The sequence below is a fragment of the Rhinatrema bivittatum genome, chromosome 1 (genome assembly GCF_901001135.1).
Source record: "Rhinatrema bivittatum chromosome 1, aRhiBiv1.1, whole genome shotgun sequence".
Taxonomy (NCBI): Eukaryota; Metazoa; Chordata; class Amphibia; order Gymnophiona; family Rhinatrematidae; genus Rhinatrema; species Rhinatrema bivittatum.
The window spans coordinates 411,940,746-411,967,046 of NC_042615.1; the positions used below are offsets into that span (position 1 = coordinate 411,940,746).

Genomic DNA, 26,301 nt, shown 5'->3' on the forward strand with positions numbered 1-26,301 from the left:
CCAGAGATGAACTTTATCAAAGGCCTTCTCTGCATCAAGGCTCACTACTATACCAGAAGCATTTCAACATATGGGGTATATAAAGCATCAATTAATTTTCTGATATTTTTAACACCTTATCTCCCTCTTACAAAACCCATTTGGTCTTCCAAAATTAGATTAGGTAAAATTACATCCATTTTCTTTGCCAAAATAGAGGGTAATATCTTGGCATTAACAATAATTAACGATATGGGCCTATATGAACCCGGGTCCATAGAATCTTTCCCTAGTTTGAGAAATAGTGTAATGAGAAAATGATTAGCTACTGATGGCAATTCACCCTTCTTCAAACTATCTGGATCATTCATCAAAGTGCGTTAGGGCCTGAACACGCGTTAAATGTTTTTAACACATAAGATAAATATCACAACACAAGTTAGCATGCAAATTTGTTATGCAAGTGGGAGGGGTTCATGCAAATTGGGGTCAGAATGTGGTAGATTAAAGCACAGTAACACGGGATTTAACATCGAAATAAGTACACCTTCACCCTCCTTCACTTTCCTCATTTCATAGCCTCCTTTCTTTTGAAAGAGGATCGCGTCCTGTGCATTGATACCTTGGAGAAATTTAAATATCTCTATCATATCTCCCCTATCATACCTTTTCTCTAGGATATGCATATATAAATCTTTAAGTGTGTCCATATATATTTTAGGCCACTGAACATTTTAAGCCAATCTGCTCCCTAATCCAAACTATACTCTCTTGTCATTCAAGAATAGGAGGGGAGGGGGGCTAAGCCTGGAGCAGACAGAACAAAAAACAACTATTTAGGAAGGTTAGGAGGAATGTGTGTGTGTGTGTGTGTGTGTGAGGGGAATTAGGTGGTAGTTTTTGTATGTGTGAGACAGAAAAGATTGGTGTTTTGTGGGTGTAGCTTATTGCCAGATTGGGTGGGAGGTTAGAGAAGGGAGGGAATGCAAGGGTGAGCAGGATTCCCACCTCCCTCCTCCTCTGCTTGTCCCTACTGCAATTTGGTTTCTCCCTTCCTTGAACTTGCATTCTATTTCTCAGATACTGGAACCTTCTTTCCTTCCTTCCTCTACTTTGTCCTCAAATTCTGGAACAGTCTCGCTCCCCATCCTTTGATCCCAGATCCTCCCTCCTCTGATCCTCCTACTCTCTTCTCCCCTTGCTCAATCCTCCTCTTCCCATTTCAGATTCCTGATTCTCTCCTATCATCTTCCCTCTCTTAATCAATCTTTGGTATCTTCCATCCTTCTTATCCCCAATCCTTTCTTCCTCTCCTCTCTCCATCCCATTCCTTTCTCCTCACTATCCTCCCCCGAGCCCCAGTCCTCTTACCTTCTCTTCACCCCTGTCCTGGTCCTCTTTTCTCTCCTCTGACCATCTCTGGTCCTTTCGCCCTCTCCTCCTCTCCCCATACCTAGGAACTCCTTCTTGTACTGATACTTGAGATGTCTTTCCCTTGCCCAATAAAAACAAAATAAATTATACAAACACAAACTACTTTCTTTTTATAATACAATATAAAAGATAGAAATGTTTGCTAATATCATCAGGATTTTTACATTTTTGCCACATAATCTACCCCGAGCTGCTTCAGGAAACTAGGGCAGTGCCTTAGACCTTTTGCACCATGTTATCCAATGAGGGATAGCCTAGAGTTAACAAAAACCTAAATATGTCCCTGCAAACAGGTACTGCTAATCACTAGCAGTCACATCACAAAAGCCTAGGGAAGCATGCAACAATGGGGGATAATTAGGAGAAGAAATCCCTAGAGTGGGATTGGGCTACAAAAGAATTTGACTTGTATCTGAAAGGGTACCTATACCTTTTTCAGCAAAGTAAATGCCTTGCCTTATATTCTGGTAATAAAAATAATCTTCTAGCAATGAGAGGTTCAAGGAGAGTTAGGATGATCCATTCCCTAAAGGGTGGGTTAGTAGTTGGAGGTTATAAAGGTGACTTAAGGAGATCAAAAGAGGAGGCATAGGGGCTATGTGCTGCTCAAACTCCAGTGAAGGAAAGGGCAGCAATTGTTCCTTTTCCTTGGGAGAATGTATCTCCTGGCTTTTGGATTGTTTGGAGCTGATCCAGGAGGTTTAAGCCATGTACTGTTGAAGAGAACTAGTACTTGTGGTTTTTCTATTTTTTTGCATCTGACTGACATTTTTTTTTATTTTATTAAGTAAACATTTTTCTATTTGGAACACATTACAAGAGTGGCTTCTTTATTTTTGGTAGACTTTGTGCATTTTGTTGAACTGTGAAACCCTCATGGAGGCTGTTCTGGAATATTCCTGCCCTCCTCCCACAAAACCTGTGTATTCCCTACCCTGGTGAGTGGCTCAGTGCTCTCTAGGGCTGGGAAGGTGGCTCCCAGTCCCAAGGGGATGTTACATATGATTATGCTAAGTATCAATACAATATGTCAAATAGGGATTATTTTTAGCTTTTTATGGTTTACAGTAACAGACAAAAACGTTACTATACCCAATAGTAAAAACATATTTCTACTTTATGCTGAGGGCATGGCTTAGAATATTGATCTGATCAGTTTATTTATTTTTTTTCTCACAGATATAATGTGGTCTAGTGACTTGCCAATGTTTGTGAAAAACATTCCAAAATATAAGATAAAGACTGTGAATAATGAAATAGATCTTTTGAACAAAGAGCTAGAGACTCAGCGGCTGAGATGCCATATGAAAGCAACAGGCGTGCAAGATACCCAAGCAAAGCCAACATATTCTATGCTCCCTCCAGTGGTAACCATTTAGTTTTGTTTTCTCCTAGCTATATTTCTGCAAAGTCAGCTTTTCTCTCACGGAGAAGTACCATAGTTTTCAAATTTATAATTTATTAAGCAAATTTTAACTTACAAATCTTGAATGACTTTATTACAAATGTGTGTTTGAATAAAGCAGACAGCATTAAATCAGTGATAAAGAAATAACAGTTATGGAAAGCAAGTGTTTTTCTTTACTTCTGCTTTGGTCTGTTATTGAAGCTACCCCTGCTGAGATGTGCTAGACTTACTGAGAACAGTTAATGTTAGGTCCCAATAGAAAGATCCACAATACATGATGATCCAAAAATAATTGAATCATTTAGAAAATGTAATGTTATCCATATAGGTTGGAATCCAATTTCGAAGGTTAACAATTTTTTCTCATTCAGTTGAGGAATTGGAACAGTGTGCAAAAACAGAAATTCCTATACCAATAGTTTACATCCTGTAGTCCTCAGATTCCTAGTGGTCTACAAGACCATCATAGAGGGTCCATGGGAAAGAAGCCTTTTGAAGTGGCTGCAGCCGAATAGACAAGGAGGTCAGTGAGTAGCAACAAACCAGGACCTTCACAGACCAGGAGATCTACAGGAAAGCAAAGGGCTTGTAGGATCTAATAATCAGTGCTACAGTGGCGAGCCATGCAGCCGGGCGATCAGCAGAGTAGCAGCAGCTTGGGGCCCAGAGAATAGTGGGACAGCAACAGGTGCTTGGAGGCCAACATATCAGTGAGGCAGTAGTGGCTCAGCACCCGGAAGTTCAGTGGTGCAATGTTGGCCTGAAGAGCAACAGGGTAATGACAACTTGGGAACTGGATATTAGTGGGAAAAGAGCAACCTGGGTCCTGGAGATCAGCAGGGCAGCAGCAGCCTGCACAAGCTGGAAGATCAGTGATAGGTGGAGCAGTAAGGTGGGGGAAGTAGGTAAGGACAGTGAAAATAATTGGAAATAAACTAGAGGATTAGAGGAAAGGGCTGAAGAAGAGAGAAAGAGACTGATAGGGCTAAATGCAGGGTGCAGGGGGGGAGGAGAAGGGCTGGAGGATTAAAGATTGGTGGGAGGAAAGAGATACTGAATGGGAGGGACCTGAGAGGGGCGTGAGAGACTGGTCAGAAAGGGATGGAGGGGGATGAGTTAAAGAAAGGGGAGGAGAGACTGGTGGGTAAGGGCTGGAGAGGGAGAGAGAGAGAGAGAGACATGTAGGGAGATTCAATATAAGGCTACAAATATGAAACAGAAAGAATAAATGGAAATTCAGAGAAGCCAGACTATGAATGCAGTGCAGTGCTGGACAAACAGAAATGTATTTCCTTTGATATTGAGCAAAATACCAAGCAAAATGTATATATTTATGTCATGTCATATTGCTGGAGGTGCTCATGGCCTTGAACAATGGAATTTAAGAAAACTCAATAATGACATGCCAGTTTAAAATCATACATCAGAAACTCAGTATAACAAACTGGCTAAATAATCAAAGGGGTCATCATAACAAACAAAAAAAAATACTTTTTTAAATTTATATTCCTCCTTTCATGACACTTCAAAGTGGATTATATTCAGGTACTGTGAGTATTTCTCTACCCCCATCTAAGAGGGTTATTTACTATGCTGCTGTAGGGCATTATCATGCGTTGGTTGCTGTTCCACACAATATTTTAAGTATTGTGCATAAATATATATTTTTTTTTGCCAATGTATATGCAAATCAGCAATTCTCATGCAGTAAAATAATGTGTTTTTCCCTTAAATAATGCACAGATTTGGAAAAAAAATAGCTACAGATGTGGATTTGTAGTTATTTGGAATTTGAGCCAAAACATTGCTTGAAAATGCCTAATTCTGTGTGTGCCTATCTAGCTTTTTTCTACCAGGACATGCATCTTCGAGCCAGAATGTTAAGCCAGTATACGGTGGTTATGGCATACTGGATACTTCAAGCTGCTAATCAGCAGCACCAAGAGGGAAGGGAGGTAGAGATGCCATCTAGGGAAGACCCATCATTGGAGGCAGACCTGCAATAGGTACAGGTAGGACAGAGGGCCCACATCTAGAATTACCATGCAGAAGGCCACACAGGACCTGCAAGGAGAAAATCTTTTATCCCTACATCGCATTATTGGGTCTTCCAGAGGAGAAGATGATCATGAGGTACTGCTTAAGCGCTGAGGCCATAATGGCTTTATGACACTAGGTTGATATTCAGCGCCATTTCCCCAGATAAGTTTGGATTTATCCAGCTAAGTAGTGCTATTTGAATATTCGGCTGGAACTACAGGCTGGAACTTTGGCTGGAACTACAGGCGGCCCTAGCATTTGTAGCCACAGACATGAATCATCTTACTGCACAGATAGACACCCTGACCACGCCTGTAGTTCTGCCTCCTCCAGTAGCAGCACCAGAACCGTCTCCAGTAAGTAACTGTTTATCTGGCTAGTTATCCAGCTAAGTGGAGGTGGGAGGGGGATGTTCCAGGGTGGGGCTACTTATTCAACTAATTTAGCTGGATAAATGCCAATATTCAGCCTTATCCGGCTAAGTTAGCTAGATAAGTTAGATCTAGCTGGTTAAACTTATCTGGCTATCTTTTTGATAGCTGGGTATATTCAGCAATGTGGCTGTGATGCTGAATATTCTAGCTAAGTTAGCTGGATATGTTTTTTTTTTAATTTGTGTATTTAATCATTTTAACTTGAATTAAATAATGCAAGATGTCAAGAAAAAGAAAATCTCAAAGTATAAACAGATAAATACAAAATTAATATATAGTTTCCCAATCATCTCTGATAGCCCATAAGGTAAGTATGGTTGGATTTGGAATTCAAACATTATCAATGAGGGATTGGCACAAAGGAAAAAAGAAAAAGGAAAACTGTTCAACCAGTCTGTTGCATCGGTAGTCTGCAAGCTTCTCCCATGGTCTGCCAGTCTCACCTCTGCCCTGGCCCAACACAGCTATCTGGCACATGTGGCTAGATGCCCGGGACGCCACCAACACATGGCAGATGCCGCCACCACTCTTGTTCCTCCTCTGCTTCTAGGCCAGCTGCTTCTTCACAATGGGAAGCCACTGGCACATGGCAGACACTGCCGCTCCTGCTTCTTGTCCTATTTCCTAGGTGTGCATGCGACATACAATGATTTAAAGGGACTGCAGCGAGAAAAGCCCCACAGCTTATATAGGCCAAGACATCATGAGTCTTGGCCTATATAAGGCCCTTGCCTGCCTTTAGTCCTTGCCTTAGTAACAGGTCATCCTGCTTCCAAGTGGTGTGAGTTGCCAGCAACTTTGTCTTTGGTTCCTGTGTTTCCAGTTCCAGTTCCAGTCTTTGGTCTTCAGCTCCAGAATCTGTGGCCCTTGTCTTTATTCATCAGTCTTTGTAATTGCTTCTTCAGTTCTTCAGTGTGCTTCTCCTGCTTGTTCCACTCCTTGCCTGCCTGCTCTGTCTATCCGTCTCTCCTTTTCCCTTCAGACAGATACTCAATAGTGACCTTGGCCTGATTTTTCACTTCCTGATTTTCACTTCCTCCACCGTCCCAGCGCCTGCCTCGCCTCTCTGCCGAGGCTCACGCGGTCCTTAGGGACAAGAGCCCGCTCTCCTTCAAGAGAGCTGTGCAGACGCGAGCAGCGGCAGGAAGAAATCTTTAAAATAGAGGAAAAGGAGATTCTTTCACCACCGGGCGACTGAGAAAGAAAGAAATTTAGAAATTTAAAAACGCCGTGAGTACAACCTCGACGCGGCACGCCGTGATTACAAGCCACGCCCCCGATAGGCACTAGGCCAATCGGAAGCCGGCTGGAGGCCCTTTAAATTCAATAAGGCTCCCGACAGCGGCCCTTTTCACTTCCTCCACCGTCCCAGCGCCTACCTCGCCTCTCTGCCGGGGCTCACGCGGTCCTTAGGGACAAGAGCCCGCTCTCCTCCAAGAGAGCCGTGCAGACGCGAGCAGCGGCAGGAAGAAATCTTTAAAATAGAGGAAAAGGAGATTCTTTCACCACCGGGCGACTGAGAAAGAAAGAAATTTAGAAATTTAAAAACGCCGTGAGTACAACCTCGACGCGGCATGCCGTGATTACAAGCCACGCCCCCGATAGGCACTAGGCCAATCAGAAGCCGGCTGGAGGCCCTTTAAATTCAATAAGGCTCCCAACGGCGTTGTGCGCCCGAAGGAGCGCGACCTAAGGGGCTTGCCCCTTAATGCGCCCCTTTGTGAGCCTATTTGTGAGGACCCCTAAGTAATTCCGTCCTTCGCTATTCAGGCTAACATAGAGGCTCACACTTCCCAATTCCAACATACCTGCAGTCCTCCCGCCTATACCTAGTTCCGGCCAACGTTCATCCTTCTAAGCCCACGCATTCATCCAGCGTTCTTCCTTCCGCCTCCAGCAAGCACCCAGCGTTCATCCACGTTCCAGCAAGCATCCAGCGTTCATCCACATTCCAGCAAGCTTCCAGCGTGCAGCCACGTTCCAGCAAGCATCCAGCGTTCATCCACGCTCCAGCAAGCATCCAGCGTTCATCCACGTTCCAGCAAGCTTCCAGCGTGCAGCCACGTTCCAGCAAGCATCCAGCGTTCATCCACGCTCCAGCAAGCATCCAGCGTTCATCCACGTTCCAGCAAGCTTCCAGCGTTCATCCACGTTCCAGCAAGCATCCAGCGTTCATCCACGTTCCAGCAAGCACCCAGCGTTCATCCACGTTCCAGCAAGCACCCAGCGTTCATCCACTTTCCAGCAAGCACCCAGCGTTCATCCACGTTCCAGCAAGCACCCAGCGTTCATCCTTCCACTTCCAGCAAATGTCCAGTGCTGAGCTGGAGGAAGAAATGCCGGTCAGAGGAGGAGACCGGTCAGACATCACCATCTCCACAAAAACATTTATCCGGCGCTAGAATTACCACCAAGAAGGCACAGATCTCTCATACCAGTTATGATCACACCACTTACCCAGTTCTTAGGGCTCACCCTACTCTCAGTAACCCTATTCAATGCACAATCCCTAACTAAAAAGACGCACATTCTCAACGACTATCTACTTGACTCCGAACCAGACATCTGTGCCATCACTGAAACCTGGTTAAAAAACTCAGATATTGCGTTAATTAACCAATTACCCATACACAAATATGACATTTTAACTACCCACAGACACAAAAAGCGAGGGGGCGGTTTACTTCTAGCTACCAAAAAAGAACTTAGACTTACACCACATACAATAAGGTCCGAGTCCAATCTGGAACTGAGCTTAGTCAAATCACAACAACTCCAATTACTACTAGTCTATGGCCCTCCGGGATTACTTGAAGCTGACTCCTCTCCCCTCATTGAATCCATAGTGAAGCACATCGATTCAGACATCCCTACCATGATCATGGGAGACTTCAACTTACACACACAGATGCCTCTCCCCGCTCCTCCAATTGCGAAACTCTCCTCAACTCCCTCAATGCCATGTGATTCTCGCAGATCATCAACAACCCGACACACAAAGCAGGACACACGCTGGACCTGATCTTTATCAACTCAAAGTTCACCTGCTCTATGGCACCCTCTTGTACTCCAGTTCCATGGTCAGATCACTTTCTGATAACCACCAAGGTCTCCACAATACAACAGACTCACAGCACACAGCACCCATCTACCGTTCATTTCAGGAAAACATGTGCATCTGAGATCCTCAGCAACCATCTTGCGAAAGAACTCTCAAACCTGGACCTATCCAACCCCGATTCAGCCGTTCTCTCATGGCACAACATTACAGAAGCAGTTGCAAACAACTTATGCCCCGCAGTCTCCAAAACAATAAACCCAGGAAAAAAAGGAAATCAACCTTGGTTCTCCACTGAACTCAAACGGTTGAAATTAGTCTTACGTCACAAAGAAAATAAATGGCGCAAAGCACCAAACTCCTCTACACTATCGACATACAAAGGAACCCTACATCACTACAGGACCGCAATTCTAGTCAAAAAAAGAATACTATGCAAACAAAATCCACGATCTCCAATATGATGCCAAGGCGCTCTTCTCATATGTCTCAAATCACAAAGCCTTCCCCATCAACGATACCCTATGATCAGGCACAATCGAAGGCCAATGAGCTTGCTTCTTTCTTCCAACAGAAGATTGCAAATACCCTGGCACTCTTACCAACCAAGACTAACTCCAGCTCTACATTCACCAACACTCTCACCCACTCTGGAATCAAGCTCAACAATTTCGAACTAACGTCCTCTGGTGAGATCGAATCCCTCCTCAAGAGACAGAAACCATCTAGCCATCCAGCTGACAACATCCCTTCCAAACTTCTGCTACTGATTCCTAACAAGATCTCTAGACCTTTAGCGAATATCATAAACTGCTCGTTAACCCAAGGGAGGTACCCAGACAGCTTAAAAACCGCTTCTCTTAAACCCCTCCTCAAGAAACACAACTTAGACCCCAAAGAACTTGCCAACTTCCGCCCCATCTCAAATCTCCCTTTCTTAGCCAAACTAACAGAGAAATTGGTTAATACTCAGCTTTCAGAATATCTAGAAGAACACAATATCCTATACCCATCCCAATACGGATTTCGCAAATCTCGCAGTACAGAAATGCTTCTCATATAGACAAAGGCTACTCCTTTCTTCTAGTACTCCTAGACATCTCGGCGGCATTCGATACCGTCAACCACTCCATCCTCCTGACTCGCCTAGCAGACATAGGTATAGCTGGATCAGCCCTCAGTTGGTTCACGTCATTCCTTAGTAATAGAAGCTTCAAAGTCAAAATTAACAATAAAGAGTCTCCATCGACTAGTTCCTCACTAGGTGTTCCGCAAGGATCCTCTTTATCACCTACTCTCTTCAACGTCTACCTCCTCCCTCTCTGCCAGCTTCTAACGGACCTTAACCTAACATATTACCTATATGCTGATGACGTGCAGATTCTGATTCCGATAACAGAATCCATCACAAAATCACTCACGCACTGGAACAACTGCCTAAAATTGATCACCATCCTTCTCAACAGTCTTAATCTGGTTCTGAACGCATCTAAGACCGAACTTCTCCTCATCTCCTCCAATCAAGACAACCCTCCTCCTCAGACCATCCTCAATACCCAGCTCACGCACACCCATGTAAGAGATCTTGGGGTTCTACTCGACAACCGCCTAAACCTAAAGAAAATGATCAACACCACAACCAAAGATTGTTTCTATAGACTCCAGGTTCTAAAAAGACTCAAACCTTTACTATTCTTCCACGACTTCAGGACAGTCCTGCAAGCCTTACTACTCGCTAAAATAGACTATTGCAACGCTCTCCTCCTGGGTCTCCCCAGCTCATCCACTAAACCCCTACAATTGATACAGAACGCCGCGGCAAGAATTCTGACTAACACCAACCGTGGAGAACACATATCACCTATCCTCCATAATTTACACTGGCTCCCCGTGAAATACAGAATCCTTCACAAATCACTCACTCTAATTCACAAATCCATCTACAATCATCTGCATCTGGAACTCAAATTCCCTCTCAATCTCCATATCACCAACAGACCGACCAGAGAAGTATATAAAGGAACCCTACAGGCCCCACCTACAAAAGCTACACGCCTCACCTCGACCAAAGACCGATCCTTTTCTACAGCAGGCCCAGCTATCTGGAACAACATCCCATCCGACCTCAGACTGGAACCCTGCCTCTTAACATTTAGAAAAAAACTCAAGACCTGGCTTTTCCGCCAGGCCTTCTCAGATCCTCCAGACACTCATTAGACGACCGAAAATCCATCATGAACAATGGATCCCCTCACTATCTCTAAGTTCGGAATAAGAGCCTACCTGACTCTCTAACGGTTGTTATTATCCTAAGCACTACGTTCCTTAGACTTTTCTTTCTAGCAGTCTTTGCTTCCAAGTTTACCTCTCTTGTTGAATGTAACTTTGTTCTTCCTGTTACCTACGGTTTTTGTTACAGTTCCCCCTTTCGATGTAAACCGATCTGATATGGTCCCTACCATGAAGGTCGGTATAGAAAAGTGTTAAATAAATAAATAAATAAATAAATAATTTTTTGGACCAGCCTAACTGCTGCTAGCCTCGACCATAGCCTGACACTGGATATGCCTTGCCTTCTCCTGTTCCAACCCTGCTATGTCCACAGATCACACCATAAGCAGAGGTCCCCACCTAAAACCTGCCAGCCCCTGTACTCAAAGACTCAACCCAAGGGGAACATGGGCTGCTAAAGTTGAAGCTCCGGTTGGGCCACCACCTCGTTCAGATCCACCTGCTGATGGTGGGGACCTGCAGGGCTCCATCCTGTAGGTAGCGTCAACTCCGCCTCAGCCCAAGGGTCCATGCTTTCAACAGGTTGATAAGGCCATGGACCTGGTGGACTTGTCCACGTTAAAGGCTATCCCTGGCCTAGCCCATAACATCCTGGAACTACAGATGGCCCTAGCATTTTTAGCCACAGACATGAATCATTTTACTGCACAGATAGACACCCTGACCATGCCTGTAGTTCTGCCTCCTCCAATAGCAGCACCAGAACCGTCTCTAATAAGTAAATGGCCTATATGTCAGTTACTGGCCCCACTCCTATATGCCTAGGACCCCCATAAATGTCTGAGATTTTTGAATCATTGCAGCATGCACTTCTCCCTACAAGCTCCATTTTTCCCAGATGATTTGACAAAGTCCACTTACATCCAGGGCCTGCGGAAGCACTAGGCGAACTAGGCGATCGCCTAGGGTGCTGAGCATTAGGGGGCGCCGAGCCGCTGATGGCCAATGGCCGCCGGTGGACGTCATCCCAATAGCGGCTGAGCGGTGAACTACTGCTATGCTGTGTGCCGGATACACGCAGCAAGAAGATCGGCAGGACCGTGGTACAGTCGCGGCTAAACATGCTGGTGCTCCTCCTCCTTCCTGCCCGCGCGGCCCCGGCAACATTTTTCTTCCGGGGCCGCGCGGGCAGGAAGGAGGAGGAGCATCAGCCAATGCAGGAACTTCTCCTCCTTCCTGCCCGCGCGGCTCCGGCAACATTTTTCTTCCGGGGCCGCGCGGGCAGGAAGGAGGAGGAGCATCAGCCAATGCAGGAACTTCTCCTCCTTCCTGCCCGCGCGGCCCCGGAAGAAAAATGTTGCCGGAGCCGCGCGGGCAGGAAAGAGGAGGAGCATCAGCCACGTGCAGAAGAGGATCAGCGCGGCTCGAGAAGACCGGGGCCGCTGCAGAGCCCATCCTGCAGTGGCCCGTGAAGAGGAGGCCCAGAGGTGAGAGAGAGACTGAGGGTTTGTACAGTGTGCATGTGTGCGTGTATGAAATGAGTTGAGAGACTGTGTGTGTGTGTGGGAGTGAAGACCTGAATGTTTGCAGAGACAGCATGGGAGAGCCTCTGTGTGTGTGAGAGACAGCATGTGATAGTGAGAGCCTGTGCTTGAGCAAGACAGCATGTAGGAGTGAGAGAGAGCCTGTGTGTGTGTGTGTGTGTGTGTGTGTGTGTGTGAGTCAGCATGTGACAGTGAGAGCCTGTGTGTAGGAATGATTGTATGAGAGAGAGCATGTGACAGTGAGAGCCTGTGTGTAGGAATGATTGTATGAGAGAGAGCATGTGACAGTGAGAACCTGTGCTTGAGCAAGACAGCATGTGGGAGTGAGAGTTAGACAGCATGTGCAAGAGAGAGACTGTGTATAAATGATTGTATGAGGGACAGCATGTGAGAATGAGTGCCTGTGTATGTGTGAGAGAGAAAGCGTGTGAGAATGAGAACTGACTGTGTGTTTGAGGGAATCAGACAGATGGAGAGAAAAGAAATGTTATAAAAGGAATTGGCAAAAAAATAAGAAAGGGAAGGTGGAAAAAAAAAAAAGCCTGTGACCAACCGATTAGAAAACTAAGATCAGACAGCAAATGTAAAAAGAAATAAATTACTTTTTACTGATTGGCACATGTAATCTTTGGAAATGTGCAAGAGTAGCACTTTCTCCTTGCGGATCTCACAATGTACGAGATCAGCATAGAGGAACTGGAAGCCCATGGGGCCTGCACAGAGGAGGCAGCAGAATGTGCTTCAGTGCCAATAGCAGCAATCAGCACCTCCGCAATAGCCATACAGCAGCAGTGACAGTGGCAGCAGAAGAATGAGAGAGGCTCTGAGGTTGCTGGCAAAAGAAAGAGAGGGGGTCGCTGCCTTTAGTGTGTGCATGTGTATGAATGGGAGTCTGCCTGGCGGTGTATGTGTGTGAATGCATGGGTGCTTGCCTGAGGGTGTGTCTGTGAATGAGAATGTATGGGTGTCTTCCTGGGGTTTGTATGTGTGAGAATAGGTGCCTGCCTGTTTGTGGTGTGTGTGAGAATAAATTGGTGCCTGCCTGGGGGTCTGTGTGTGTGAGAATGAATGTGTGCATGCCTGGGGGATGGGGAGGGAGTGGTGTGAAAATGAATGGGAGCCTGCCTGGGGTTCAGTGTGAGAATGACTAGGAGCTTGCCTGTGTGTGTGTGTGTGTGTGTGTGTGTCTGTGTGAGAATGAGTGGGAGCTTGCCTGGCAGTGTGTGTTTGTGTGTTTGTGAGGGAGCCAGTGAGAGTGAGAGCATGAGTGTGTATGAGAAAATCCAGGGGAGTAAGAGTTTGTGTGGGGGTGTGTGTGGAGGGGGAGAGAGTGCCTTAGAGCCTGAGTGTGTCAGTGTCTGTGAGAACGAGAGGTTATGGTTGGGTATAAGAGCATGACTGTGTATGTATGTGACAGTGTATGTGTGAGAGAGAATGGACATGTGAGTATGTGTGAGAGAGAGAGGATAACCTCCTAATCCTCAGCAATATCAGGGTGACTGGAAATCAAGAGCTCCCATGTATGGACAGCAGGGGCTTTTTAAAATCCTTATTAGTTTTAATTATTGTGTGTTATTTGATATATGTACTGTTTTGAAATATTTTATTGGTGTTTGGGAAATTGTAAAAAATGTATATGATTTTAATTAATAGAAATTCTATTTATCAGTAGTTTTAAAATATTTTATTAGTATGGTTTTACTATTATAACTGATGCTTTGTTTCTTGATTTTATTTGTTTTTATGAGGAATGGTTGTTCTGTTTTTTCCATTGCTAATACACAGATTCTGGCTTCTTGGGGTTTCCATTTCAGTTTTTCTAATTTGTGCTCCTTTATTTTGTATTCTGTATTTGGTGAGGGTCTGTCTCTGCTCTGTGTGTGTGACCATGATGAGAGATTCTGCTATCATATAGTGTCTGTATAGAGATCTATAGCAATTGGGTTTGTTTTGTTTCCTCAGTAGGTGGTGTATTGGTATTCTAGGACCCAGTGTAATATTTACCCTTGCTTATTCACAGGTAGGGTTATTGTTGTTTGAGTCCTTGGTGTTATTACTGTTATGTTATGATGGGATTGCAGTATAGATTTTGGGTGTCTTTTTTGCAGTGCTTTGTGTTAGTTCACAATGTGTCTGGCAGTGGAAGGTGTTTGTGCTGCTGTTGCTGTGAGGTGACACCAGAATTTGAAAATATCTTTTAGTATGATGAGCTGTAAGGGAAACATCCAAGCTCCATTGTTTGGGGGAATTTCAGTGGATGCACAGAGATACAGAACTGGAGGTGCAGGATTTGTATTGACATTCTGTCCCTTCCTATATATTCCAGACTTCACTCTCATAATCCATATAGAATTAGTTGAATGAGGCTATCAAATAATTTTATAGTAGTTTTACTAGAAGTGTGAAACTGGCCAGCTTTTTAAAATAATGCAGAGGACCCTTTGGACTTTTTTTAACAACACTTTTTTTTATAACCAATTTTAAAGCAGGGTGTGATGAAGAAATGTCATTTTGGCTCCCCCCCACCCAAAACAAATTCTTCTGTCTAGAGATGCCACTGATTTTCTGTGGCACACAAATGCATTGGCCCCTGGGCGCTGGAGACCCTTGGTGCGCCACTGGGTGCGAGCCATATGGGGCCGCAAGTGGTGGCAAAGAGGAGTGGAGATTTGGCGGGCCGCAAGCAGTGCCCAATCTGCTCACGACCCAGAAAACCCCAGTCAGCGGGCGTGATTGAGAATGAGGTAGGAGTCTGGGCCGAGACCGGAGGGGGGGGGGGGGGCGCAAGGAAGAAGGCTCGCCTAGGGTGCCAAATCCCCTAGCACCGGCCCTGCTTACATCCTCTTGTTATTGGATGGGAAAGCCTTAGTATGGGCCTCTCCCTTTCAGGAGTGGGTAGATCCATTGCTGCAGAACCCGCAACAGTTTACTGAACTGTTTAAAACAGTCTTTGAGGAGCCTGGTTGCATGACTATCATGAGTACTTATTTACACCACCTTCAACAAGGCACCAGAACAATGGCAGAATATGCCATTGAATTTAGAACCCTGGCAATGGAGCTCAACTGGGAGAAAGATTGTATTCTTACTATTTTCCTTGAAAGTGTCTCACCCCGAATTAAGGATGAACTTGCCACCCAAGAATTGCCCATCTCATTGGAAGCGCTCATTGACTTTATGGGGAAGATAGATTGATGCTTCCAGGAGTGAGCCCAAGAAGGTCGCTCAGCACAGAGGAACATAGCCTAGATACCATCATTTCAACCCTTGCTTCTGCCTGATTCTTCCATGCCAGTGACTTTGCCACCAAAAGAGCCCATGCAATTGTGCCACTCTTGTTTGGTACCTGAGGAGAGAATCCGATGTAGATAACTAAGCTTCTGCTTATATTGTGTGGCTCAAGGCCACCTCTTAGCTCAATGCCCAGAGAGAAGGAAACCCTTGCCATGTCCAGAGCCACCTGGGCAAATGACACTAGGCTTGACTACCTCGACTCCCCAATTGCTCATGCCATCATGTTGCAACAGTCTTTGATCTTTTTCTACACTCAGGCCTTGGTGGACTCCAGCTCCAGAGGGAATTTCATAAAGGAGGAGCTTGTAGATTGGTTCCAAATTCCTATGGTCTCCTTCTCTGGTGCTCTTGTCCATCTATGGCGACACCCTTCCGGGATGGGAAACCCAGTTCATCATGTCATTCACATTATGTATTGGCCCCCAACACAAAGAGCCCATTAGCTTCCACATACTGACCAGAGCATAAGCTCAGTTGTATTAGGCCTACCATGGCTCCAGGAACATCAGCCCTAATTTGATTATTCCACGCCAGAACCTATCTAGTGGGGTCCTGGGTATACCGAATCCTATATGGACTCTGAAGGGTCAGCTTGTCTAATGATCATGAGCTCCTTCTGAGACTTCTGACCCCATATAAGAAATCCAGACTCAAACTGCTCCATAGCCCCTTCAGGAAAATACCTTTAAAGAACTCTACAAGGATCTACTTAGTGTTCGGATACTTGCCAGGTACTTGTAACCTGGATTGGCCACTGTTGGAAACACAATGCTGGGCTTGATGGGCCCTTGGTCTGACCCAGTATGACAATTTTTTAATGTTTTTAATTTCTTATGTTCAAATACAGGAACATTTAGGACAAGGGAAGTCTGAGCGTGAAAGTTTGGAAAAAGAACATAATCGTGCCAAGAAAAGTCTCAAGTCCCTTATTGTTAAGAAAAATGAGAAGATACGAACCCTGCAAAACCAACTTCAGCAAGAAGGGAAGAAGAAACCAATACTGCTGTCTAGATCTATCATTCAAAATTTTGAAGAGAAGGTAGATGTCTCCACCCTCGTGTTGGGGACTATCCTCCGCCAAAACAGTCCAGAATAGATCAGCCCTCAGCTTGAGGCTCTGCTTCTGTCCCTGGAATTGCATGAACTAGGGGAAAAAAAACCAATTTGCTGCTTGTAGAAGCTACCATCCGAGCCAAGAAACTCGCAAGTACCCAAAGGGTAACTGACTGGGTTAGAAACCGATTGAGAGGGAGGTGACAAAGGGTAGGGGTAAATGGAGCTCACTCCAAGGAAAGTGGTGTGCCTCATGGATTGGTCCTTGTACCGGTTCTGTAACTGCTATTGTGGAATGACTATTATGAAAATTTTGACTTTTATGGATGATACCAATATCTACAATAGAATAGACAGAAAAGTATGGAAAACATGAGGTGGGATCTAGAGAAGTTGAGGAATGATCTAGAGTCTGGCAGCTAAGATTTAATGCCAGAAATTTTTGGAGTCATACATTTAGGATGCAAAACCTCAAGAGTTCGGTACAGTCTAGGGGGTTGAATTCTTCTATGCATGAAACAAAAGCAGGATCTAGGAGTGATCATATCTGATGATCTCAAGATGGCCAAACAGGTAAAAGATGCTTGGATATATAGGGAGAGGAATGGTCAGCAGAAAAAGGGAGGTGATATTGTCCTTGAATAAGTCCCTGATGAGAACACATTTGGAATACTGTGTACAATTCTGGAGATGACACTTTCAAAAGGATATAAACAGAATGAAGTTGGTCCAGATGTTGGCTACTAAAATGGTCAGTGATCTTCACTGTAAGTATATGAGGACAATGTACAGATATATATAAGCATACCCTAGAGGAAAGGCAAGATACATACATTTAAATACTTCAAAGGTACCAGTGAACAGGAGGTGGGTCTTTTTCAATGAAATGGAGACTCTGGAATGAGGCATCATGGGATGAGAAGAATGGGGGTAAGAGTAATCTAAGAAAGTATTGTTTTACAGAAAAGTGTGGATGCATGGAACAGCCTTTCAGAGGAGGTGGTGGAGACCAGGATAGTAGCTGAATTCAAGAAAACATTGGACAAGCATAGGGGATCTCTGAGGGAGTGGTAAGGATTGTAAACTGAACAGTTGTAAAGACGGGCAGACTAAATAGAATGTATGGTCCATGTTTCTATGTTTTTATGCATGTGCAGCCCTAGGACCTGGCTTACAGTTGTTACTTACATGGACCCTTAGGCCATGGCAAGATGGAATACTCTTCGAGGCGGTCCTAAGGTCGGGCTGCAGTCGAGAGAGGTCTATGGAGGGTAACAACAGCATTCTTCTGTGGGGGAAGAGGTAACTTAACTTCCTTGGCTCTGGGTATTTACTCACAGTCTCAGTAGTGCATAATAATAATTATGCTGGGAACAGATGGGAATAAAAAGGGCTGATGGACGTGCACGCGCTAGGTGACTCCGGTTTCAAGATGGCATCCAGGATCGCCCATGCCATCCCGGGGACGCTGGGGAGAGCGGCGTGTTCAGGCTAAGGCCGAGAGACTCTTGAGTAACACTGGAGCAGGCAGAAGAGAGGTGAGCAAGAGAGGTTGCAGCCATCAGTGACTGACGGGCGCAACACTGTAACTCCTGGAAAGTATGCAGATCCACTGCCATGCTAGTGAGGACCTGATTTATGGTAACCAGCCCTTTTTGTTCCCATTGACGGAAAACTGCTGATTCTATTCCAGGAGCAAATTGAGGATTCCCCTGAATAGTCAGTAATGGTGTTATTGTTGACCTTAACCCAAATGATTTACATAGGAATGCCCAAGCTTTCCTTCCCGACTCCAGCATTAAATAGCTCCTATATTTATTCGGTATAGATGAGAGTGGAATTTGTACTAAAGCCGCTAGCTTATATCCCTGAAACCATGTCTGGAAGTAGGTATACAGTGACCAAAAATTTGTGCCTGCGAACTAGTCTTTCAAATGTCTCATCATACATATAACATTGTATTTCCGAAAATCAGGACATGCCAAGCCTCGCTCAAGAGAGGGTGCGCATAACCAATGTAGCGCCAGTCTAGATCTCCTCCCGTTCCATATAAATTGGCAAAAGATTTTATTTACGTCCTGAAGGTCAGTTTTGTGTAACCAAATTGGGAGCATTTGTAAGACATAGAGCCATCTAGGAAGTTCACACATTTTGAAGAGATAGATTCTACCCGTTAGGGATAGGGGGAGGAATGACCACTTTTTTAATCAGGATGTAAGCTTCTTTAACATTGGGGGTATATTACTTTGTTCCCTGTACATACCCGGATCAGTCCAGACAGTAGGTTGAGCCTCCTATCCAGCAGATGGAGATAGAGAAAAAACTAAAAGGGTATCATATATCAGGACAGGGCTCACCCTTCATCCCTTCTGTATTTCTCTATCTCCAGCAGATGCAGATGGCAGACCCTGTGGCTCCCCTCTAGCCAGCTAGATTGTTTTGGAAAGTCTACTTTCCCCCTCTTTCTGTCTTATTTGGATCAAGAAGTACTTAATTTCTAGTTTCAGTTTTCAAAAAAAAAAATCTTCAAGTTTTCATTTCTGGTAGGGAGCAACAGTGTTTGCCCCTTGCTCTTACTGGGTACCTAGGGGGGCTTTGCCCCTTGAGATCCTCAGCCTAGCACCCTACCCAGTGACCTGCCTGGCTAGGGGTGAAATTGGTGGTCCAGTCCCTCCTCCGCGCAGACCCAGAGACGAAGCATTCCTCTGGTCTGCTGCAGAGAAGTTCATTCCTCTGCTTCTTCAACCTTACCAACAAGTTTAAAAAATAATAATAATAATAATAAATCTTCGATCGGAGGAAAGAGTGAGTAGCTGAACTTTCTCTTCCCTGCTTTCAGTCAGGCACCGGCGATTCTTGCCGTCTCACACGTGGCAGATCTGCCCTCCCCCTCTCTCCCTCTATGCCTTAGCGGCTCTCCCACGAGGGAGTGTGTTTTCGATGGTTGAATGGAGGGGAAGGCTCCTCTGCGCCGGAGAGATCAGCTGCTCATTCCCGGCCCGGCAGACGTGCTGCAAGGACGTCCCTGTTCCTTCAAACTGCGGGAACGGTGGCCATTTTGGCTTTAAACCTCGCTGAAGATTCTGAGTCTGATGGGGGAAGGGGCCCGATTTTTCCTCACTCCCCCCCCCCCCACAATTTAAGCCCCATGGACCCCCCAGATGCCAGTTCTGACACCCTGCCTGCTGACCCCCCTCCTCCTCTCCCAGGCAAATCTCCAGGATTTTTTTTTCAGCTGATTTTGTTCTCCTCATGCATAAGGCTTATGTTACCAGCCTTCTTCAACAGGATGACCCAACAGATCCTCAGCTGCCTGCCTGCCCTCCTTCTGCCAAGGTTCCTAATTCGGCTGCAGCGCAGGGGCCCAGGACCCCAGACTCTCAAGGGGTGAACCGGGTGCTGGTGGTCCCAGGGGATCCGGTCCCTCTGGCCCCCACTGATCCGCCCGCTCCAATACCGGATCCCGACCCGGATGCCGATGTCCTTGCTCTGAATCCACCGATAGAGGGGGATGACCCCAGGGTGTTGCATCTCTTCCAATGTGAAGAGCTGGATCCACTTATACCCCATGTTCTGGCCAAGTTGGGCTTAGATACCCCTCCGGAGGACAACGCATCTGCTGCAGCTTCTAGCAATGTTGACCCAGTCCTTGCCAGCCTGAGGGCACCCCCGCGCACCTTCCCTTTCCATCCGATGCTAATGCAGTTACTGCTCTGAGAATGGGAGACGCCGGAAGTTGGTTTGCGCGTGGGCAGAGCCATGGACAAGCTGTACCCGCTTCCAGACCCATGTCTGAATATGCTCCGGGTCCCCAAAGTAGACACCTTGGTCTCCGCTGTCACGAAGCGCACTACTATCCCAGTCGTGAGGGAGACTGCATTGAAATATCTTCAGGATCGCAAATTGGAGGTCTACCTCAAAAGGATTTTTGAGGTCTTAGCACTCGAGGTCCGGGCAACAGTCTGTAGCAGTCTCATGCAGTGGGCAAGCTTTAGCTGGATTCAACAACTACTCAGCACTCAGGACCTCCCATCTGCAGAGGCGGAACAGGCAGAGCGGCTGGAAGCGGCTGGAAGGTGCCATTGCATATGGGGTGGATGCCCTCTACGATCTTCTTAGGGTGCAGGCCGGAACTATGGTTTTGGCAGTGTCCAATATACATCTCCTCTGGCTTCGTAATTGGGCAGTAGACTCCTCTTCTAAATCACAGTTGGGCACTCTCCCATTCAAGGGTGTTACTCTTCGGAGAGGACCTGGAGCAGCTTATTAAATCTCTTGGGGACAATAAGGTGCATAAGCTGCCAGAGGACCGCCCTCGGCAATCCAAATCCTTTTTTCCTTCGAGCTCTCGGTTCAGGGGTCAGCGCAGGTACAACAGGCCGAGAGGAGCTGCCCAAAGACCCACCTCCACTAGATCCCAGTCTTGATCTCATTCCTTTCGTTGCTGACAGCCGTTCTGGGATACGAACCCTTCAGGTTCCACTTCAAAGTCCTCCCAATGAAATGCAGCCGGCCCATTCCTCCGCTCCCACCTCGATGTGATCGCCAACAGCTACGCATTAGACTTTGCTCGGGAACTCCCCAACCACTTTCTAATCTCTCCCTGGGGCTCTCTGGACAGGCTACAGGAGCTTGGTGCCTAGTCCCTGTACCCCTGGAGGAACAGGGATCCGGCCAGTATTCCATCTACTTCGTCGTGCCCAAAGAGGACGGCACCTTCTGACTGATCCTGGACCTCAAGAGGGTCAACTGAGCTCTCCAGGTGCCCCATTTTTGGATGGAGACCCTGCAAGCGGTCATAGCGGCGGTTCGCTCAAGCGAATTTCTGGCCTCTCTCGATTTGACAGAGGCTTACCTGCATATCCCAATCTGCCATGACCATCAGAAGTATCTCCGCTTCGCCATTCTGGGACACCACTTCCAGTTCCGGGCGCTTCCGTTTGGCCTGGCCACCACGCCGCATACGTTCACCAAGATCATGATAGTGGTGGCGGCCTCCCTTCATCGGGAGGAAGTCCTGGTCCACCCTTACCTGGACGATTGGCTCATCTGGGCCAAGTCAGAGAACCTGTGCACTGCAGCGGTAGACAGGGTCATGACTTTTCTCTCCTCCCTCGGGTGGATTGTCAACTTCTCCAAGAGTCACCTCAAGCCCTCCCAGGTCCTGGAATTTCTAGGAGCCCATTTCAACACCCACGTGGGCAAAGTCCTATTGCCCGAGCACCGAGCACTCAAGCTCATGGACCAGGTACAACATCTCTTATCTCTTTCGGTACCCATGGCCTGGGATTATCTCCAAGTCCTGGGCTCCATGGCTTCTACCATAGATTTGGTTCCTTGGGCCTTTGCGCATATGCGTCCTCTACAGAAAGTGTTGCTGTCCCGCTGGAAGCTGGTCTCGGAGGAGTTCCAAACACCCCTACCACTCTCAGACTCTTTCACTCGCCCACTTCTTGAGTGTCTTTGGAGACACCCCAATGGATCGTTGTGATGACGGATGCCAGCCTCTCTGGCTGGGTTGCGGTGTGTCAGCACCAGTGTACACAAGGACGGTGGTCTCCTGTGCAGTCCCAATGGAAGACCGAGCTGTCCGTCTGGCACTCAAGACGTTCCTGCCCTTGCTCCATCACAAGGCCGTGCGGGTCCTCTCTGACAATGCCACCATAGTAGCTTACATCAATCGCCAGGGTGGCACCAGGCGCCGCCTGGTGGATCTGGAGGCCAGCAAGCTGCTTTCCTGGGTGGAGAGATACCTGAGTCATCTGGCAGCTTCCCACATTGTGGGCAAAGAGAATGTGCAAGCGGACTTCCTCAGCCGGCAACACCTAGCCCCCGGAGAGTGGGATTTGTCCGACGAGCCGATGACTCTTCTGGTGCGCAAGTGGGGAGTTCCTCACGTTGACCTGATGGCTACCCTGAACAACACAAAGGCACCCAGATTCTTCAGCTGCAGACGGGAGCACTGCTCGGAAGGGGTGGATGCCCTGGTTCTTCCCTGGCCTCACAATGTTCTTCTCTATGTGTTCCCACCTTGGCCTCTGGTGGGAAAGGTACTCAGAAGAATATAACTCCACAAGGGGCCGGTCATTCTCATAGCACCGGAATGGCCTCGGAGACCGTGGTTCGCAGACCTGGTGAACCTCGCAACAGATAATCCTCTTCACCGTGGTCACCTCCCAAACCTGCTACACCAAGGACCAGTATTTTTCAATCAGGCGGATCGCTTTTGTCTAGTGGCCTGGCTTTTGAGCGGCGGCACCTGAGAAAGAAAGGGTTATCTCCACTCTCTTGCAGGCACGGAAGACCTCTACCTCTCTTGCTTACGTCCGGGTATGGAGAGTGTTTGAGAATGCATGTACTGAGTCCGGAGTCCAGGCGTGCAATGCTCCGGTGTTTCAGATTCTTTCCTTCCTGCAGTCTGGTCTCTCCAAAGGTTTGTCTTTCAATTCTCTATGGGTGCAGGTTTCGGCCCTCAGTTCCCTCTTTGGGCTTATCAATGGTTACGCAGTGGCGACCCATCCGGATGTTATTTGCTTCCTTAAAGGGGCCAAACATTTAAACCCACCTGTCCGTCCTGGAGTCTCCATTTGATGCTTCAAGCCCTTTGCGAGGGGCCTTTCAAACCCCTCCGGTAGGCCACGCTTAAAGACCTCACTCTTTAGACCCGTATTTTTGGTCTCTATTTGCTCGACCAGGAGGGTGTCCGAGCTCCAAGCCTTGTCTTGTCGGGAGCCCTTTCTCTGCTTTTCAGACTCAAGTGTTTCCCTCAAGACAGTGCCCTCCTTTTTTCCAAAGGTCGTGTCTTCCTTTCCCATCAGTCAGTGGAGCTTCCTGCTTTTTCTCCTGAAGACATTGCACGCACGCCTGGCGGTGACCTCCGGCGTCTTGATGTAAAGAGAGTCCTACTCCAATGCTTACAGGTTACTAACAAATTTCGCATCTCTGATCATCTCTTTGTCCTATGGAGTGGCCCAAATAGAGGTAACAAGGCCTCTAAGGCTACCATTGCTCGCTGGCTGAAGGAGGCCATTGCTTCGGCTTATATCTGTCATGGCCGGTTGGTACCAGAGGGCTTGAAGGCCCATTCTTTGCGTGCACAATCTACTTCTTGGGTGGAGAGTCAGTTGGTCTCTCCACAGGAAATCTGCAGGGCAGCGACTTGGAAGTCTCTGCATACTTTTGCTCGTCATTATCGCCTTGATGTACAAGTGCCAGTTTTTGGCTCCTTTGGATGGCAGGTGCTTTGAGCGGGACCTTCTCGGTCCCACCCTGTTTAGGGAAGCTTTGGTACATCCCACTGTCTGGACTGATCCGGGTACATATAGGGAAAGAAAAATTGATTCTTGCCTGCTAATTTTCATTCCTGTAGTACCACGGATCAGTCCAGACTCCTGCCTGGGCTCTGGTTTCTTTTTGATTCATCCGCGCGAAGGTTTCTTCCTTTTTTTGTTTGGTTCTTAACAGCATTTTGGATCCAGTTCCTTCCTATCAGAACTTCAAGGCACCGGAAGTCTTTTCCAACTGGATATCTATGTAAGAGCGGTTCTTTCATGTGTTGATAGTTCCAATTACATGTTGGGTCTTACTTGCTTGATCGTCTACTGGTTAACTTTACCTTTTCTTGCTTTGATAACGTTTATACTGAAGGAATGCAGGGTGAGCACTGTCTTGATATAGGATACCCTTTTAGTTTTTTCTCTGTCTCCATCTGCTGGACAGGATGCTCAACCCACTGTCTGGACTGATCCGTGGTACTACAGGAACGAAAATTAGCAGATAAGAACCAATTTTTCAATATATTTTATCGACATCTGGGGGAATAAGCACCCCTAAATATTTAAGGTGTGTGGTTGCCCATCTAAGCAGGAAATTTGGGCCCCATGTCTGCTGTAAGTTACCGTGCACCGCCATGGCCTCTGATTTTTCTCTGTTTATCTTAAGCCCTGAAAAAATTCCAAATCCAGCCTGATGCTCCAACATTTTTGGCAAAGAATATTGGGGGTTAGTGAGAAAATCAATACGTCATCAGCAAATGCTGCTACTCGGAAAGACGTGGTACCCACTTCTAAGCCACTGATTTCTCTGTCTTCAGCTATGATCCGTAATAAAGGGCCTATGGATAGGATATAAAGGAGTGGGGAAAGAGGGCATCCCTGTCTTACACCTCTTCTAGGGAGAAAGGCATCTGTGGTCGTACCATTGACCAGCAAGTGTGACATGGGATTCGCATAAAGGAGAGATATGTACTTAATAATTTCTCCTGTAAAGCCATAGCATTCTAGAACTGAAAATAGGTAGGGCCAAGATACACGATCAAAGGCTTTTTCTGAATCAAAGCTTTTCACCAGTGATGGTAACGTATACGTTTTGCAATAAGCCATGGCTATAGTTACTTTAGCAATATGTAAACTCGCTGATCTACCTTTTACGAATCCCATTTGGTTGTTAGATATCACTTAGACGGGTTGCCAAAACATTTGCTAAAAGTTTCAAGTTGCAATTTAGTAAGGATATAGGGCGGTAAGAAGCCGGTTGGGTTAGATCTTTCCCCAGTTTAGGAAGTACCAATATATAGGCCTTATTGAAGTCCTGGGGAAAGTGTCCTTGAACCAAACCATTTTGAAAAAAATTGCATAAGGGTTCTAAGTCTTGGTCACCTAAAATTTTGTAGTAGTCATATGAGAAGCTGTCAGGGCCTGGAGATTTGCCCACTTTGCTAGTTTTAATGACATGTGTGACTTCTGCTGGTCTTATAGGCTGATTCAGGATTGTCAGTTGTTGAGGTGTTAGACGTGGGAGCTGAAGATTTTTAAAAAACTCATCTTTTATGCCCAATTATACACAGATGATAGAGAAGGTTTCCCCCTTCTCTATCATCTGTGTATAATTGGGCATAAAAGACACGGAGAGTCTCCCCTATTTCTGCCCCCTGAATTGCCCAGGAACCGGTGGGTATGCGGTTTATTGATAAAGGTCTTACTGCGATGGGATCTGACTAGAGTGGCTGGTAACTTACCTGTTTTGTTGCCATACTGGAAAAATCTGTGTTCTGCAAATTGGAATTTCTTTACTGCTCTTTGATGTAGGTAAGCTTGTAGGGAGCTAAGGATTGCATGATATTGAGTCACATGGTCTGCGGAGGGGTTTTGAATCATCAGCCGCTTGGCATGTGCTAACTCTCCCTCTAACTAAGATTTTTGCATTCAGTTTCTTATTTCTTTGTCGCAAATATGAAATTATTTCCCCTCGTAGGACAGCTTTGCTTGTTTCCCAAAACAGTCTAGGATTCTCTGTGTGTTGTGCATTATTGTCTCTGAAAAGAAGCCATCTATCTATTTATTTATTTATTTAGATTTAGATTCCGCTTTTCGCACTTTTTCAGTGCTTCAAAGTGGATTACATTCAGGTACTGTAGGTACTTCCCTATCCCCAGAGGGCTTACAATCTAACCAACAATTTAGAGTGGAGAAACTGGTAGAATTCGGGGTCGTGTTTCATATACGATGGGAAACGCCACCAGTGCATTTGTTGCTCCTTTCCCCCTAGGTTTAGATCTGCCCATACAAGTGCGTGGTCAGAGGCACTTGCATGGCCTTTACTGGCATCTGTAATGAATGGGAATATATCCTGTGCTCCTAAAATATAATCAATATGGGATAGAGTGTTACGTTCCCTAGAAAGATGAGTGTAATCTCTTTCCTCAGGATGTAATAACCGCCATAAATCTAATAGCTGTAGGTCTTTACAGAATTGAGCCAAACATGTATTTGAGAGGCTAGATGATCCCTTTCATGGCACATTTGTTCTATCTAGAGTGGGGTCAAC

At 46.2% G+C, this 26,301-nt stretch overlaps 1 protein-coding gene across 4 annotated transcripts in view; it reads left to right on the forward strand.

Annotated features, from left to right (window-relative positions):
* Positions 1-26,301, forward strand: part of LOC115092041 (coiled-coil domain-containing protein 17-like) — a 430,820-nt gene that overhangs the window by 232,407 nt on the left and 172,112 nt on the right. For all 4 annotated transcript variants that reach the window (XM_029602511.1, XM_029602533.1, XM_029602526.1 and 1 more), the window contains one exon: positions 2,593-2,780. In XM_029602511.1, the coding sequence (XP_029458371.1) occupies positions 2,593-2,780 (188 nt within the window). The remainder of the gene's footprint in view (positions 1-2,592; positions 2,781-26,301) is intronic.